The sequence below is a fragment of the Arachis ipaensis genome, chromosome B07, assembly GCF_000816755.2.
Source record: "Arachis ipaensis cultivar K30076 chromosome B07, Araip1.1, whole genome shotgun sequence".
Taxonomy (NCBI): Eukaryota; Viridiplantae; Streptophyta; class Magnoliopsida; order Fabales; family Fabaceae; genus Arachis; species Arachis ipaensis.
In genome coordinates this window covers 113,498,091-113,517,233 of record NC_029791.2, presented here as the reverse complement: position 1 = coordinate 113,517,233, position 19,143 = coordinate 113,498,091, and the positions used below count along the sequence as shown (strand labels likewise).

The following is a 19,143-nucleotide window of genomic DNA, read 5'->3' as shown; positions in this document are numbered from 1 at the left end:
AGGAGTGACAAAGTACTAGGCAGGTTAGTACAACTTTGGTGAACAATTTGTGTGCTGTTTTGAAATTCCAACATACATGTACAAGTTACTTCTTCAATTTAGAAGCATCAGTAAGAACATTCCATTTTTTCCTTTATTAAGTCTCACATTTAAGTAAATATTGTTACTTTTTTCACACGGTTATTTATTTAAAAAATTCATAACTATTCAATAAAGTTTTCCCTCAAAGTTATACAGCATCAATCAAGAGTCAAGACCTACACTACTCAAAGATTCATTATTGACCCCTTAAAAAATAACATTAAAACACACCTCTTTAATTTAAGCTTAACTCAAACCTCAATCCAGATAACACCATAACATTTAGTGTGACTTTGAAATGTTCTTTAAGTGCTGCCAATGCCATCAATTAATTCAAATAAAGGAAATTCATTAAAGATATTCCTAATTGCAAGCATCAGAGGGTAATGAACTAATGATATCATACCTCAAGAAGAGACCCTCCGGTCAAAACTGCTGCACCTTCACTCTTGGTAGTTGAAATAAACATGAGAACTTTATGATACTGAAACAACCATACAATTCAAAATTTAGATTTTTGCTAAATGCTTCAATCATTTATATAGATTTTCAAGTTACAAAACAAGAAAGAAATCTGATCCAAGCAATTAAAGATATAGCCAACCAAGTTACAGGACACATTTGGCATAATATTTCTTACTTGAAAACTCTAAGTGGATTTTATCCTCATTGATTAATAGTTATGTATACATACTGTTTTAATTTATTTAATAAACTAAAAGAATGGTCAATCATCCATCCATAGGAGACAGGTATTGAATAATATATATTCTATGCTTAGCAATTGTTTCTCTTCTAGTGACATGTAAATAGATAGAGAACTATTATGTATATTCTGATTTATCTGCCCCCTCTCTATCTCTCTCTGATCTCTTTTCTTTTATAATAATATATAGCAGAAAGCAAAGCCTTGCAGCTTGTATTATGGCATAACAATAGACAAAAATGAGACAGCATAAAACATGCAGGGTGAAACCAGCAGCCATGTCTGTGTATGTGAATCAATGACTGATATAACTCATATTTCTATAGACCACAGCTAGATAAAGCTTAGCTCGTTCAATAAATCAATATAATTCCTTCATTATGAAACACTAATACACAACGCTTAATTTGTCAAAGACCATTATGAAATCTTAAACCTCCTTTTCTTTACAGTCCGAGAACAAGGGAAAATGCATGGAAAAATCTATCACTTTCACCGTTGCTACAATAATAGTTGGAATAAACACTGAATTTTAACATGCATATTTGACAAATTAGTTTCATGCGACCAATCTGTCTCAAAAAGATTTAAATAATAAAAATCTAGACTAAAATTGTTAAAAAGAATTAGAGACTAATCTATTTTTGGTGGTGCTAAATGCAGCGGTGGAGAATGCAGGGTTTTAATGGTGTGGCAGAACCTATAACCTTAAAATCAGAAACAATCAAGGTTGCGAGAACCGAACCGGTCAATGAACCGGTCAGGTGACTGGTTCAATGGTCCAACCAAAGTCAAATCGTAGTTGAACCGGTTTAATTATATATAAAATACAATTATTAAAAATTCAATATATAATTTCGAAATGCATAATGTTTCCATCTTCAAAATAAAAAATTTCTAATTAGTTTCGAATCAACAAGCCAACAACTAAGAAATTAACTCAGGATCAGAGCAATAGTACAAAATTAACTAAGAAAGTTAAGAACAATCAACAATAATTGGAGCAGAACAAAAACAACAATCAACAATCAACCCCTGGTTTTTTTCCAATAGTTACATATAGTGATACAATTATACAAATGCATGCATTTTGAAAAACTCTCTTCATTGTTCCAGTAACAGAAAAGCTTAAGGAAGCTAGAGTCTAGAACTGAACAACTATATCTGAGGTTTGAGGTGTTAAACAACCCAATCAAAAGAGTGAGTTCAGAAATGAAAACACTTCTATTCTATCACTAGCATAAATATCTTCATCAAGGCACATTCACATTCAATTAAATAAAACATATCTTCTGCTACAGCCTACAGGACCTGTAGATTTAATAAACAAAAGATATATCATGTATGCATTGTGGCAATTCAGAAATGGAATAAACATTTAGAAGGATAATATATTAATATTAGCCTCAACTAATATGAAAGAGCAAAAGCTAACTTCCAACACCTAATATTCCATGATAGTTGTTTACAAAGTCAAAATGATGGAGCCTTAAAATGAAAGATTTGTTGTGCTTCAGAAAAAAAAAAGGAATACAAATAAAATTTCATCTCGGTGAATCACAAGTTCAACAAAGTTAAACAACAATCTCAAATTCTCAATCGTTGTGTATCAGTCGAGTATCAAGAAAAGTTCAACAGAATCATTCAAACCATTATTTCAGAAAATCAGCAACTCACAACAAGCAAAAATTAACAAAATCAGTATTAACTATTATTAACTCAGCAACTCAGAATCAGACCATCAGTAAACCCAGTATTATTAACAAAGGTATTAACAAAATCAGCAACTCAGTATTATTAACAAAAGTACACAACAAGCAAAAATAATTTCAAGCAGCAGTGCTTACCAGCGGCGAGGGAGGAAGGGAAGTGACAGCTAAGGAGGAACCGAAGTGAGCTCGGACAGAGAGCGAGAGAGAGCTCGAAGAGGGACGTTGAGCTCGGACAAAGACAGGAGAGAGAGAGCTCGAAGAGACGACGACCGACCAACCCTTGGCGACGGCGACGCCACGAGCTCACGCAAACCTTCCTGCGACGACGAGGAGAGGAGGAACGATGAGAAGCGGGCCGAGCAGAGCTTCCACACGCGACGCGGCACCCATGGTCTGTCCCTGCCGGCGTCGACAGCACCCTCTATCGGAGGAGAAGAGTTCGGCGATGACTTTGAACATGGATGGTGGCTGCAGGCTGCGTTCGAACTTCGAAGGAGGTTCGGGGACTAGGGTTCTTCAATCTTCATTCTTCAGCGTTGAGAGAGAAAGAGAGAACTACGCCGTTTTGAGGGTATACTACCGAACCAGTAACCCTCAAAACATCCAGTCGGTTTAGCGCGAAAACGAAAGAAAACCCTTGTGAACGAAGGAGAAGGCGGTTTACCGCGAAAACGAAGAACAAATTCATTAGAAAAGCACCCAAAACATAAAAATTAGAGGAAAAATAACCATTTGTACCCATCAAAAAAGAAAATTAATATTGTATCTATTAAAAGATAAATTTTATACCATAAAAGTGTCTAAATATTAAATTTATGTTGACTTTTTAATAAAATTTTAGAATTATTCCACCATTATTTTCAACCTCTTTTCTCTTTTTTTCTAAATCTCAAACACCTTGGTTGCCTAAAAACCCTAATCTCAATACCTAAAAATCCTAAACTACCATTTTTTCCCTAATCTCAATATTCCTTTCAGCAAATTTCAACCCTTTCTTTATTTTTTTCATCAATTTTATCATCTCTTCCACCAACACCATCATCACCACCACCGTCACCAACCGTCAGCCTCATTTTCCTCCTTCTCCACTGTCAGCCATAAACAGCAACAACTTTACTCTAACTTTTAATTTTACTTCTCATCATCACTTCTCCAATCTCAAATCCTATCAACACTTTATTACCGCCATTACCATCACCACCCTTCCTCCATCACTTTCAATACAATGTCGAAAGAAAAACCTTTGGATGCTAAAAATTGAAACTTTGATAAGATCGTTTTGGTGGTGATTTGGGAGAGTGAGAAAATTCAACTTCGTTAATTATATAATAAATTTGTAATTTGTACTGTTGTAAATATAGGACATTTTTCCATGGAGTCCATGAGCTTGAAGTGGATCTAGGAGGAGTTGAATCACACCACAGGACCTTGCGCGCTGGATCTCGGTTCAGTCTCACTTCCGGAACTTCTCCATCTAGCGTTGCGTGGGAATGGATGGATTGCCTGGTTGCCTTGTTGTCGTCTTTGTCATCATCAGCGTGAAAAGATAGGGGCAGTGGTGGTTAGTAGAGTAGTAGAGAATAGAAGGTGGTTAAGGTAGTGGCAATGGAGGTGTTTGAGATTTGGAAAAGAAGAGGGAGGGGTTGAAGATAAATGATAGGGTAATTTTGGAATTTTATTAAAAAGTCAACATAAATTTAGGATTTGGGCATTTTTGTCGTAGGGAATCCATCTTTGATGGATACAACGTTAGTTTCCTTGTTTAATTGATACTTTTGTCAGCGTTCATAAAGTTTATACGTACAAATGATTATTTTTCCAAAATTAGATTACCCTTGAAAAGCATGGTCTTTCACTCTTTTGTGAGAAAAACATAGCTATCAAAATTGAATGGATAATGGATTTGGTCATACAATTCAATCAATGATTTAATGGATAGGTTAATGAATTTTTATCTGTTCATAATTAAATAAAAATATAAAATTATAAAAAAAATTAAAATATATATCTTCACAAATATATTAATAACAAGATAGAAAAAATTTGATAGTTGAGAGTCATTAAATGACAATTTAGTTAAACCTGAACAATTGTCAATTATCAACTTCACATGAAATTAAGCGCACATAAATTTTCATCTAATAATAATCAAATATCAATTCTAACACATAACTAATGATACAAAAATAGGCTAAAAAATTTAGATACAGAAATAGTAAGAGTGATATACCTTAACATGGTAATTTTTGGTGTTTTTTAAAACTGTGAGAGGTACACAAATTGGACTGTCCGATTTGTGTTTAAAAAATTAAAAAAATTTGGGGTACACAAATCGGACCGAGTCCGATTTGTGTACTTCAAATTTTTTAATTTTTTTTTAACACAAATCAGACGGTCCGATTTATGTACTTATACAAATCAGACAATCCGATTTCTACTTCTCTAATTAAACGGTTCCACATTTTAGAATAATACTCCAATAATCTACATTTCAAAAAAACACCACTACTATTCCAATATCAAAAATTAAAAAATGACAAAAATAGATAATAAATTAGTTATTAGTATAAAATATTTTTTCAATTTAAATGAATAAAAAATAAATTAATAAATTAATGATTAACAAATTAAAAATAAAATTCAAATATATTCTTACCGCAGCAAATTCATTTCATTAGTAATTTTTAACAACAAATTCCACTATGATAATTTTCAATAACAAAAGAATTTAGTTAAATGATTATTTTAGCAAGATACAACAAATTGTTCTATTGTAGTAGCCACCAAAAAGTTTCTCTTATTACTCCTGCATTGCCTATATATTATTTCCTTTGTTTCTCCTTACTACATAATGTGAGTATAAATTGATAGCTATTATTTATTGAAACTTAATTCTTCTTTTTGTTGAATTCTCGCTTTGCTGTCATCATATCAAACTAGATCATTCTGTATCTTTGTTCCGTTGACCGTTTCATTCGTCACTTACTGGTTGACTTCATATTTGATTAATAATCTAAAGAAAATTGTTGTTACTATTTCGTTAAGATTTGAGTTTGAAACCTGCATTATAATGCATTTCATGTGTGTGAGTTTATGTATTACTAATAAGAGATGCTGGATCCATAAAATTGGTCATTAATCAGAGAAGAAGAGGTAATGGCATCATCACAAGAGAGGGGTGCTTATAGAGCTAATTGTTTTGCTCAAGCCTCCTAATTCTTCTCATTGGCCGCTTGATGATCATAATCTGAAAACCAACAGCAAGTTATTCATCTAGGCATCGATATTCATGTGCCGTGTATCGTTAACTTACATCTAAATAAAGTGATACTGTGCTAAATCATAATTAATAATAGAACAAGTGTCAATAATGATTTTATTTTGTTGATATTTATTAATTGATTTTGAAAAGTAACAAACCGTCCAATTCATGTTAAAAAATATCTTTATCACATAGATGGAAACTCCAACTCAATCCACCATATAGAAACTGACCCAAAGAAAATGAGCCCTCTTCTTTTATTATTGCTTCTTTTAAAACCTATTAGCAATGTCGTATTAAATTTAAATATTACTTACTAACATCATCACAGACAAAGACCTATGTTGTTTTGATTCCATTTTCACTTTTTTCACCGCTTCTCTTTTAGGTATGTACTATGTACGCGTGGATTGGCCTTGCTTAGGTACCATATTTGTTAATTGATATTGCAATAACACCAATTCCTAATACGACTATTCCTAATACGACTATGTTAAGTATTCAACAAAATCAATCGTCAAAGTCAGCCACCAGCACAAAATACATATTAGAATACAAATATACATTAAAAATAAATTAAACTACACATATATTTATATACAAATACATTAGTGACTGATTTTGGTTTATGAATAGTATTTTTGGATCCTCATAATAAATAAGAACGAAGAATCATGAAGATATCTCCATCATAGTGATCTAACGAAATCTCTTTCTATTTCTAAAAAATTGGATAATATTTTTTTGGATACATCTAGGTAAATATTAAAATCAACTTTCAAATTTTAAACGTATGAATTGTTTGTTCATTAATTATGAGTTGATTTTATTATTTCACTATCAACATTGTATAAAATTTAACATCAAGGATTAAAAAAGTACATTGAACCCGACGGCTTAAGTATTGTTCAATGAATCATTAAAACATAGCCACCAAACTTCACTTATAATTTTTGCCCACTAATTCATTATGCAGCAGATGATGTACCCTTGTGAAGGAATTATGAACTTTTCTAGAGCACACTCTAAATAAAATTCCCCAAACAAGAAACAACTCACCCCTTGTTTCAGTATTCAATAAATTATGTAAAAGGCATTGGTGGGGCAAAATCTAAGTGATTCACTTTGCTCCATCAATTCTGCACAAAACTTGTGTAAATGAATCAGGTATTGTACACTAAAAAAGTGGTATGGAACAATTAGTTTACCTTGCTGTAATTTGTTGGAATGACCAGAGAAGCTAGAAAGTTACTATAAAATATTACATTATGTGACTTGGACCCTTCTATATTATTCAAGAAATGTATCAACTTATGTACAAAGATAAATACAGGAAACATCAGCAATGATTACATGCTTGCAACAATGGAAGGAAGTTCCGCCTCTGCTTCGTGCTCTCCGGCCGGTGCCTCTGTGGCCTACATGCAGAATAAGCATGATTAGGGATTTAATTAAAAAGAACCATCAAGGAAACTTTGATGCCATTTCAAATTATGCATACCTCTGAAACATTCTTTTGAGCTAGAAGATAACGCTCCAATGCACCTTTGCCATAAAGGATCTTGGCCCCTTTCCCACGCTCCTCACCACCAACAGCCCCTTCATCAACAACAACAGCCTCTATAATATCATCTCCTGTTCTTGTATCGGGGATCTGCACAAACATTTAACAAACTAAGCAATACAATAATACAGTTCATGAAAAACACATTCCAATTTGCTAAATTCCTAGTGAAGAGCATAGGTTTGTAGACCAATGCACACCCCATCTAAAACTTTTTCGTCAGGAAGTTACTAGTTTACAAAAGCCATCTATTCTGACTATGCTTTTCTAAATAAAAATAGAGAGATCAAAATACATGAGTGATATTAACAGTCAACACACGCACTCGATGTCATACATTACATACAAATTATTCATTCAAAGAAAACTAGCATACCTCATACATGGCATCTACCAGCACGCTCTCCAATATTGATCGTAAGCCCCGAGCACCGGTGTTTTTAGATATTGCTTTTCTAGCAATTGATCTCAGAGCACCTTCTGTAAAATGCAGCTTTACCTGAAAACAAAATAATGTTAATGGTTGTCGAAACAAACAATTTCCAGCCAAAAAGCCTATGAGAAAGTATCAAAATCTACATGAGAAACCAAATCCCTTTTTCCCTTATAACTATCATGACATATTATCTGTTTCCCTAGATAAAGATGAGAAGGTTCATAAAAGCTTACTCCATTCATGTGGAACATCTTCTTGTACTGCTTCCCTAAAGCATTCTTAGGCTCTGTGAGGACCTATAGAACATATTGAAAAATAGTGAAGTTAGAGGCATCGGTGGCACCCAAAACGACTATTAAAGTTGACAAAAAAAAAAGCATGTCTTAAGAGAAAATTTCTGCCACCACACAAGCCAGGCTGCCAGGGTCAATCACATTGGTCAATCACATTCTTTCTAACTATCTGTTGTTCAATTTTGTAGTCATCAACAGACAACAGGTACTTGATTTACTACCTCATTCATTTGAGAACTCAGCTAAATGGGAGAAGCATTCACAATTTCACACAAGGATTCAATGACCAAGTTGAATGGTTACTCGAATATAGCCTACCTGAATGAGTTGCTTTTCAGTTAAAGCTGACAAACTGACAAGGATAGGAAACCGCCCAACGAATTCAGGTATTAAACCATATGCAATAAGATCACTACTTTCAACCTGCCAAATATAATTATTTTCAGTGATACAAATGTCCAACCTGAAACTAGTAGATTCATAGAAGCTGGTGTACTTAAAAGTGACATAACATGTGACTTACAGTTCCTAATAAAGTTGATGTAACAGCAGCATCTGTTACACCACCTGTTCTCATGTTTGAACGTACAGGTGCCCCGAATCCAATTGAAGAATCGTGACGCCTGAAATGGAATCAAGGGAATTACTAGTCACAAAGTGTTGCACACCCAACATTATTGATATCATTGGTATTCAATTTACAGCATTTGTCCAACCTTTCTGAGATAGTTTTCTCTAAGTCAACAAAGGCTCCTCCACAAATGAAAAGTATGTTCTTTGTGTCAATCTGTTAAGAGAAATAGATGGCACAGCAGTTGTAAATAATAGGCTCATTCACCATAGGCTGCTGGTCTCTTTAAGTATACACAAGTACGTCAACTTGTAGTATAGCATACCTGAATACTGTCACCTCTTGGATGCTTTCGAGCTCCCTTCTCAGGAAGATTGACAACCTTGAATGGAAAGAATGCAACAGATCAATATTACAATGAATTGATAAAGATACCGAAACAAAAAGTAATATAACTAGCTTTGACTTTTTACTGTTTCAACATCATGTTTGCAGCAGTATCAAATAGCTAAAAGATTCACGAGAGAAGCCTTCACCAGAGACATCTCTGCTGATGTTAAGGCTCTCAGCCTGAAATACGAAGATCAGACTTAGAAGACAGTGGGAAAAAAGTTTTGGGATTTTGAAGAAAGAAAAGAAGGGGGGACGTAAGAAAAGGGGAACCTTCTTGGTGATCTTGTCAACTTCGTCAATGTAAACAATGCCTCGCTGTGCAGCTTCCAGATTATAATCTGCAACCTGGAAATATATGTATGAAATGTTGATTCAGATGCTATGATTGTTGACTTGAGTATTTCATTAAACTGCAGCTAGTCCATGGCTACATAAACTCAGAAGTAAGACTTAAGTATGGGTTATTATGTTATTTCCGTCCGTTTATTTCAATATACATGTAGCCATTTTAAATATTCAAGCCAGTAATAAAGTTTGTTTAGCAGTGGTATGATTTTTTAAGTTATTGTCGTATATTTGTGTCAATATACATGTAGCCATTTTAAATATTCAAGACACTGTAATCTTCCTCCAACACTCTATGCTACAAAAGCTAGACAAAAAAACCTATTTTATTCCCAATATTGAATCACACCGTTTAAACCTGGTCTATATTCCTGCAAAAACTAGTTTTGTTTGGGCTTAATGACAAATCTCAAATTGCTATGGTGTATGAAAATGACAGGTGCTTACGGTGAGTAGCTTGTATAATATGGACTCCACATCTTCTCCAACATAACCAGCCTGCACAAAGTTGGTACTGGGGCATTTTCAAATTGGACAAGCAGAAATGCATCTGGTATATAACACTCAAATTTCTTAGCGGTAAGAAAATCATATTAACTTGCCTGAGTTAGTGTAGTAGCATCTGCAATAACAAAGGGAACATTTACAAACCGTGCCAAAGTTTTGGCTAGTAATGTCTTCCCTGTCCTTGAAATGGCATCAAAAAATAACAAGTTAGACTAGAAACATGTCATCCATGATAAATAAAGTTGAAGTGAAAAAGGGAGTCCTATACTTGGCTGCCACTTTCATTTATATTATAAATGATTCCACAGTCAAATTTCTAACCAAGGGATTTGGCACAAATAAATGCACCAGTGCAACTAAAAACGAAACAATAACTTCTTGTAATTCCAACAGCTGAAGGATGATAAATTATGCCAAAATACCATGAAAAACAATAACACAAAACTACGAGTTCTATGCAGATACAAATACTAGAACAGAAGGTAAAGGTTAAAATAAGTAAACTGGTTTACCTGATCCTGTTGGCCCCATGAGAAGGATATTGCTTTTCTCAAGTTCAACTCTATCATCATCAGATGCATCAGCTTCACCATTGCTGCTGTAACCTCCTGCAGGCCTAGCATTCCCAATAGTAAGAACAAGAGAAAAAGCAGCAGCATCATCAACCAACAACTAACGAAATAGTTAAAAACAGAAGGCAAACTAACTAGAAACTACTTCACAATGAAGTATTAAGTATAATATACCAACCACTTGGGTGAAGATTCATGAAATATCCTCTTATAGTGGTTATAAACTGCCACAGAAAGCACCTGGAAAAAAAAAAGCCAAAAAAAAAAATCAATAAGCATTCAATCTCTTTCATCACTCAATCATTCAAAAAACAATTCAAAAGAAGAATTCAACCTTCTTGGCCCTCTCTTGGCCAATCACAAACTTGTCAAGCCCCTTGCAAATCTCCTTTGGCGTTGGAAAACTATTCCCAATAGTGGTTCCATCCCAGCACCCATCCTTTGAATCAAAAGGCCCCGAATCGCCGGAACCGGCCGCACCACCAGCGCCACCTCCGCCGCCACTGCCACCGCCACCACCGGCATCAAAACTGTTATTAGAACTCCTGACTACAATCCCGCCGCCATTCCAGAGCTCGGGAGGGTCCCCATAAGAGTCGAGAACCTCGTATCTGGTTGGAGAAGGGTTTGGGAAATTGCCGCGGAGAGAAAGGGGCTTGAAGGAGGTGAAGTGGTAAGGAGTGTTGGAGAAAGGGTGGTCCCACTTGGTGGTGGCCGGAGGGAGGGAGATTGGGGTGGTGCGGCCACCGTGCATGTGGTGGCTGAAGAGGAGGAGCTGCCTAAGGTGGGTTGTGGCTTCCCTGTAAATGTGAGGATTCTTCGATCGAAACGCTGCTGCTGCTGCGGCAGCCATGGAAGAAGGGAAATTAGTTAGGTGTGGTCAAAGGTGGGATTGGAAAGTTAAGATTTTTGGTTATGGCGGTGTGAATCAGTGGTGCTAACTCATATGGGGGTGTTGTCAGATATTTTTTGGTGGAAGAAGACGTTGATTTTTTTTCTTCTTATCTGAAATCACCTCCTAGAACCACAACCTTACCACCAAATAGTTGATGTGTCTTATGTTGATCAGTAATTAACATAAGATCTCTGAGCGTCCGATCAAGTGCTTCAAAGCACATTTTATTGAGCATTGGAACTTCATCCTAAATTATTAAACTACTTTGGATGAGCAGCTCAGCCTTCAAACTATCATGCTTGGTATTGCAAGTAGATTCATCAGTAATTGTAATGGGTATTGAAAATTTAGAATGAGCCATTCTGCCACCAAGTAAGAATAAAACAATCTTTTCTCTAGACCGAATAGCAGAAGAAAATTCATTCTAAATAAATGTCTTACCACACTCACCATGCTTATAAACGAAGTAAAAAACCACCAAAGTATGCAATAACAACATTAAGTATCTCATCAAATACTAATATTTTTTTACTCATGAGTCATCTTTTGTTTCGTATATAAGTTTGTGTGAATCAACTCATTTGTGTCATTTGCTAACTCTTTCTCTATCAGCTTATTCTAAAAAAATCAAACATCAGACATCTTAAGATATAATATTGATTGATAGTCTCTTAAAAATCATGTATTGCTATTGAGTATCTTCTCAATCTCAATAAGGCAGAAATTTTTTTCATTCGTCATCAGTCATGTCCTAATAAAAGCACATGATGGTTTTGTGATATTTAATAAGTAATTTCAAAATAAAATTTATTAATATTATTAATAAAAATAAAAGTAATAACAAAATACAATCTTGATATAAAAAAAGACATAGTGAAATATCTTGATTTTTTAATGCTTTTCTCTTCTCATATAGTATCCTGTCAACTAATAATGTCCAAATTGCATTCTAAATATGATCTAATTTGCTAACGCTATTAGATATCAGTAGCATCACAAATAGTTTTTTTAATTGATGACCAAATGCAGGTTTAGCTACCTCATTAATAGCTGCAATAAATTTTCTATCATCACACAGTAGTTCCATAGAATAGTAAACATCTTGAAAGTTAGAATATGTAATCTCATTAATTGTCATAATAGACTCATATGTTGTGCAACCTCTCTGAACAGTTAACAAAATTCTCATATAGTAGATATCACATGTACTATTAACTGTCCTAATACACGATATATCCGATCAGTCTTCAACCTTTAAGTTTATTGGATTGTTAATTCTGCCAATCTCTTGCCAACTCGAGTTACATGTTATTGTGATGAAGAGGTCTGGATATCCATATTTCTTACAAATTGTCATAGCATATTGACAATTATTAAACATGTATCTCATGCCACCAGTGAAAGACTCGGATAGCATCTTAAATTCCCTTGTATATATCACTCTTCACCTTATCTTGGTTATTTTGATAATAGTTCAGCCTTTGTGCTTCATTCATGGAAAAGCAATCAACCAAAAACTGCTGAAATAGTCTTCCACCATTGACAATAATTGCATACTCGACCCTTCTTTCTTGTATTCTTTGGTCTGCTCCAGATATTAAATTTTGTAAGAGTTGAGGTGGACGTTGCAAAAACGGCAGTTGTACCTTTCCTCACATACAACATATTAAGAACTCAATATTGGATTCAGTTTTGGACTTCTCTGATCTCTCTTTATACCATATCATAGCATTACAATGTTGATAAAAAAATTCTAGGTCACTAATGTCTATTACATTTAATAATCAGCAAGATAGTAAATTTTGTTTCAGTGTAACAAATACTTTATATAAAAATATACCTTTTTTCATCATGTGAAGTATAAAAATAATATCTACACAAAATTATCGATAATTACAATTTATGGATTAAAACATGAGATCATATAATATGGTTTTATTGTACCAAGATCAAAGTTTAAGTTTTATATACATAATAATCAAATAATGATAGTTACAATAGATCAATGTTCAAATACAAAAAATATAATATATAACCATATCTTTGTCAAAATTTTAAAAATTTGTACACCAATCGATAATTTTTTTGTTTACAAAAACTATAACAATAGTAAATAATAAAGTGTTGATATTGATACTTCTTATCTGTATTCTCAGCAACATCGAATATGACTAGATATTCAATTTGCACAAAATTATTTACTACACTCGTATTTTTCAGTAATATTCTCAACTTCTTAAAAAATTCTTGCAAGATTTATAGGCAATTCTTTTAACAATGATTTTTTTTTTTTGTCTTAGGTGTCTTCTCTTTTCAGCTATGTATACTGTTTCTAATTCTTTGGTTAATAAATTCGAATTAGATGTAGTTATAATAAAAAAATTAATGTATCCTTAAATTCAAGAAGAAACTACGTTATATTACCACTGTTATTGTCTATGTTGGTAATGTTGATACATATCATCATCATGTCTGTAAGATGCCTTTGAGTATGGTAATAGGAAATTTTCACAACTCGATAGTGTCCGTAACCTTATCACTCGTATATGTACACACAAATTATCATTTGTAAGATTGATCTCAACAATTTTGTGAATACGAACCGCCATGATTAAAAGATAGAAAAATTTTAAAAGGAGTAATTAATTGTACTAAGTAAGAAAAGTGTGTTGCTATACATCTCTAATTCCTACTTTTATAATTGACTCATAGTTAAGATTTTTTAAACCTAATTGACTTTGATTTGAATTTAAAATAAAAATCCTAACAACTAAAAGATGATATAATGTAAACAAAATTATTATATTAGACAAAAAACTAATTGAATAATTATTAATAATGATCATTATTAGCTTATTTGAATTAATTCGAGTTGACTCATACAATAATTACGTGAACTTATTAGTTGAGTAATAAATTTGAAAGTACTTTTATATTGTTATATCCAAACATAATTGATAGATAAAAAAATCTTTTTGCATGAAATACCTAAACATAAAATTATTTTTACTTTTTCATAAAATCTTTTAAAAAAAGATAACTCGAAAAAGATATTTTATTTTTACTTTTTTTTATAAGATCTTTTAAAAAAGATAACTTAAAAATCTTTTCTTAAAAGCTCACGCAAACGAACCTAAAACCCAAAACAAAACCCTGGAGTGTAGAACTGCGCAAGTGGCATTTGTTCCTTATTTGGTAAACAAAAGTACTATAAACGAAGCAAAGTCTCTCTCTTTAATCCACTCACTGGTTAGATATTAAGATATTCTCTCTTCTTCGGTTCTTCTGCTTCTTCTTCTTCTTATTCTCAAAAAAATAATAGACAGATACTTCTGGTGATTCCAAAAAAGAGTAGACACGATATATTGTCATCAGCTATTAATGTAAAACTCGCAAAATTAGTGAATAATTAGTCAATAAATTAATTATTAATGGAAGAAATTAGAAAATAAAAGTTTACAGTTTAATGAGATAGAGTTAATTAAAATAAGAATTTTAACACTAATTTTAAAGAATTTGGCCTAAAATTAGACCGAACGAGAAAAATTGGTTGGACCAGACCCAAATCAGGCCTAAGACCCAATATATATAACTTCACTTCCACCAAATTTTTCATTCATTGTTCCCTTTCCAGCAATGAGAAGAGAGATTGAAGAAGTCACCAAAACTTAACTCCTTTTCAATTTTCAATTCATCGTAACTTTCGATTCGGAACTCCGATTGATGAGCCGTTTGCGGCCACGCATCCACAGTGACGAGCTCTACTAAGCTTAATAATCAATTTGGTAAGAATATTTCATTTTTAATTTTGAATTTTCTCCCTCCAATTTCAAAAATTCAATGTGTGGGTGTTGAGATTTTTTATTCTTTGATGTTATATGCTTGAACTAACTCGAGAAAATTGGGTTTTGCTCCATTGAAAAAGATAAGGACCTCCAAACCCTTGTAAAATATGTGATTAAGTGGAATCTATATTGATTTAGTGATGATTATTTGTATTAGAGTTAGTTGTGAGTTGTTTTGGGGCATGTTAGTGGTCATTGGTGGTGTTGGAGACTTGATGTTGGACTTTGGGGAGCTGATGATCCGTCTGGTGTGACTTTAAAAGCTTGGGCCTTTACGGAACGGTGCTAATCGTGGTGTTCCGGGTTTATCGGGGAATCAACCAAGGTATGGTTTTAGTTTCTCGTAACTAAAATATAATGTGTCGTGAAAACTTAGGCTAGTTAATCGTAAGATATGATTGAAATGTTGTTGTTGCTGTGATTGTGATGGATTGATATGCATAAGGATTTGTGAGTTTGAGGTTGTTGGTGGTGTAGGGGCGGGGCGGATACCCGCAGGGGCGGGTTAGGGTTTAACATTTTACTACCCGCGGGTAGGGCGGGGCGGGTTTCATGCGGGTTTTTTGTAGGGCGGGACGGGGTCGGGTAGAGCAAAAACCCGCCCCGTTGCCATCCCTAGTTGTGGTGTTGGTATTGTTTTTTATAGATATAATTGAATGATGATTATCTCTATTGTTGTAATTATTGTGTTGAATTGAATGTGGAATAGTTGAGAATGGGTTGATAGTGTTGAAAATTTGTGAATTGTTAATAATGATGAACCATGATGATGATAGTGAATGTATGATTGTGAATCTTGTATGAACTATGAAGTTGAGTTGGTTAATTGTGTGTTGGAGATGGTAAGTTTATTTGAGTTGTGTATTGGGGTATTATGAAATGAATTGAGCATTGATATGTGAATTAGTGTGTTTAGATGTTGGCAAAAAAGGCTTAGAGTTTTGGTATTGAGATATGAGATTGGTGAGAATAGAGGTTTGATAAACTTTGTGAAAATCAGATTTTTGGCCGAATTTTGGCAAACCATAACTCGGCTTTCGGACTCCCAATCTTTTTTAAACTTGTTCCATATTAAAATTGGGACCGTGAAGTTTACGCCGTTTGAAGAACAGATGAAAAATGATTTAAAACGAGAAAGTTATGCGCGTTGGAAGTTTGGTGTGTAAAATTGAAATTCTGCAGACTTAACCATTTTTTACTAATCTGCAATGCATGTGTACGCAAACCCCTCCATATGCGGATGGGCATTTTCTGTTTGGCATGCATGTGTACACGGACGAGATAATGCATACGCGTGATTGATAAATTGCACTCCCACGCGTACGCGTGACCCCTGAAATTAGCAAAGTATGTTTTGTGTTTTAAAATGTAATTTTGAACCTCTAAACCTCTATTTTCATTCTTTTAGCCCTTAAACCTTAGTTGTATGTTGAGTAGTGAGAAGAAGGTAGGGAGGAGTAGTAACTTGGAGATGAAAAAAATTTGAGCGATGGTAAATTATGAATGAGAAATGTGTAAATGTGTTATGTATATGATGAATCTGGCCTTAGTGAATGATTATGAATGGATATGAATGAATGATTTAAAATGAATTTGAAAATGAAATTGTTTTAAGCTTGACCTGGCAAGGTTCGTGGTGGTTTACCGCTTGCCCAGTGTCGAGACGTATGTGGGGTTCGTGGTAGTGCACTGCCCACATGTTTTTAAATGAGAATGCTTTGTGAGATTCGTGGTGGTGTACCGCCCACATGTTTTTAAAGAAAATGTTATGTGGGGTTCGTGGTGGTTTAACGACCACATGTGTGTGTTATTTTCCAATTGAAGATCTTGCGAGGTTTGGGGTGGTGTACCACTCGCAATGGTGGGGTTCGTGGTGGTGTACCGCCCGCCAGGTGGGGTTCATGGTGGTGTACCTCCCACCGGTTTTCAAGAGGGCGATATCCAAGTTAGCTATCGGATGTGTCGGGTTCTGGCAAAGTAACCGATGCGTGAGCTCACGGCCAGTAGGAAAGACATGCATCATATGCATTTATATGACTTGTTTGGTTTTGCATTACTTGGGTTTGCTTACTTAAATATCTATGCTTATTTGCTATATTTGCTATATTAAAATATCCACTTGTGTTTGCCTTGTCTGCTTTGTTTGTCTGTACATCGGTATTTCGGAGGATTGGAGAAAAGGCAAGGTTGTAAAAACCGGACCGATTATTGAACCGGTCAAGCAACTGGTTCAATGGTTTAATAGTTCAACCGGAGTCGAACCGTGGTCAAGCCGGTTTAATTAAATATACACTAAAATTATATAAAATTCAATATATAATTTTAAATATACCAAATTTTCCTTGCTCCACCTAGCCCTATTCCTCCAAAGGCTTCCTTTTTACTAAATTAGTTGGCTAAGCTACATGCAAAACTAAAGTTTCCTGTTTTATTTTGATTAAAGTTTCAAAACCAAATCAACAGATACTATGGGAAAAATAAAACTGCATATCTAACTGAAACAAAGTTTTCACGTTTCTACAGCCTTTTCAATATTCTTGATCATGACACCCTTAGTTTCAGAGACCTTTTTCTGAACCTTGGCAAGCTTACTTATCTCGTCAGGGTGATCAATGCAGTATTGCATATGCTCCTTCAATTTCATCCTACACCATCCAAACAAAACAAAACAAAACAACACAATTTACACAAATTCAAACAAATCAACCTCCATAATCAATTAGTCTCAGAAAATAACAAACATATATTAACAACATTTATCAATAAACAAAATCAAAATACATAAAAATAACATAATGTTCTACAACAAAAAATAACATTAACATATATTTTTATTGTATGAAACGAATTTAACTCGAAAAATCATTTTGTGATTGCATCTTCCAAATTAGAAAACCAGAAACTAACAAAATTAACCATCAACAAAATTAACTCAAACAAGCAGCAGCAATTTAGAATATTAATCTCACGCACCCAGAATCACAAAATCAATATTATACTAACTCAGTAATTCAAAATAGTAAACCCAACAACTCAGAATCCCTGAAACAGTATTATTAAAAATAATTGAAAACAAGCAAAAATAAATTGACGTACCTACATCGAGGGAGAAAGGAAGTGACGGCGATAAGATCTGGGATTTTTAAGTGAGTGACAGATTGGCCATCTTCAACATAAACAATGTAGTGAAAAAGGGAGGAAATCAGAATAAATAAAATTAACAAAAAATGAAAAATCAATAACTTGTTTCACCCACAACAGAGGAAACAAATAAAAACTAAAGTGAAAAGGGAGGAAATCAGTGAAAATAAAAAAGAGCACGAAGAAGATGTTGAAGAATAGTAAAGATTGAAGTACTCACGGCGACAGCAAAGAGTCCACGGCGGCACGGGTATGTTCGCACTACGCATTGAGAGTGGTGCGCACACACACACACACACACAGAGAGAGAGAGATGGCTCGGAGACAGAGGCATTTCGATGATGAGAAAGAGGCGGCCGACGACGGCGTGGACAGAGGCTGGCTTCACGGTGAGCACAGAGTAGCGGCAGCTGTTTGCTCTGATAGGGATAGAAATTTCGCCATTTTGGTGAATACTGAGAGTGAGATAGGAGGGAGAGGGGATTGGGGTCTTCTACGCGTTTCTCTTTTTTTTTTTAACCAAAATGGCCTTCAAAAAACCCGACCAATTCAGCAGGTTTACCGGTTAACCACCGGTTTGGCCGATTTTTTCGCTGGTTTTTTGTAGGTCGATTTTAGACGTTAACCAGACCGGCTTATTGACCGGTTTTTTATTAACCCGGTCGAACCAGTCGGTCCGGTCTAATTTTCAAAACCTTGAGAAAAGGTGATGAGCTTACGGGTTAAGTTTGGAATTGAGATAGAACCAAGAAGCTTTAGATACCTCACCTTGTTTATGGTTTAAAATGTTAGTTTTAAGTTTGAATATATTGTCAGAAGT

General features: G+C 34.3%; 2 protein-coding genes across 5 annotated transcripts in view; both read right to left on the bottom strand.

The window, feature by feature from the left end:
- The window catches only part of LOC107605897 (CLP protease regulatory subunit CLPX1, mitochondrial-like), a 5,932-nt gene extending 2,775 nt beyond the window's left edge, over window positions 1–3,157 (bottom strand). For 2 of the 4 annotated variants that reach the window (XM_016307835.2, XM_021106271.1), the window contains exons 1-2: window positions 2,635–3,157; window positions 488–565 (exon numbers count right to left, since the gene is read on the bottom strand). The gene's annotated coding sequence lies outside the window, so the exon portion shown is untranslated. The remainder of the gene's footprint in view (window positions 1–487; window positions 566–2,634) is intronic. The other 2 variants (XM_021106270.1, XM_021106272.1) reach the window with 1 other exon arrangement.
- Window positions 6,797–11,447, bottom strand: LOC107605898 (CLP protease regulatory subunit CLPX1, mitochondrial). Its single transcript, XM_016307836.2, has 15 exons — window positions 10,777–11,447; window positions 10,621–10,682; window positions 10,383–10,486; window positions 9,966–10,045; window positions 9,811–9,861; window positions 9,289–9,363; window positions 9,127–9,195; window positions 8,951–9,016; window positions 8,771–8,841; window positions 8,578–8,677; window positions 8,373–8,477; window positions 7,995–8,057; window positions 7,702–7,824; window positions 7,263–7,415; window positions 6,797–7,179 (listed from the first exon to the last, which is right to left on the bottom strand). The coding sequence occupies exons 1-15, from the start codon at window positions 11,293–11,295 to the stop codon at window positions 7,111–7,113; spliced, it is 1,710 nt and encodes a 569-aa protein (XP_016163322.1). The 5' UTR covers window positions 11,296–11,447; the 3' UTR covers window positions 6,797–7,110.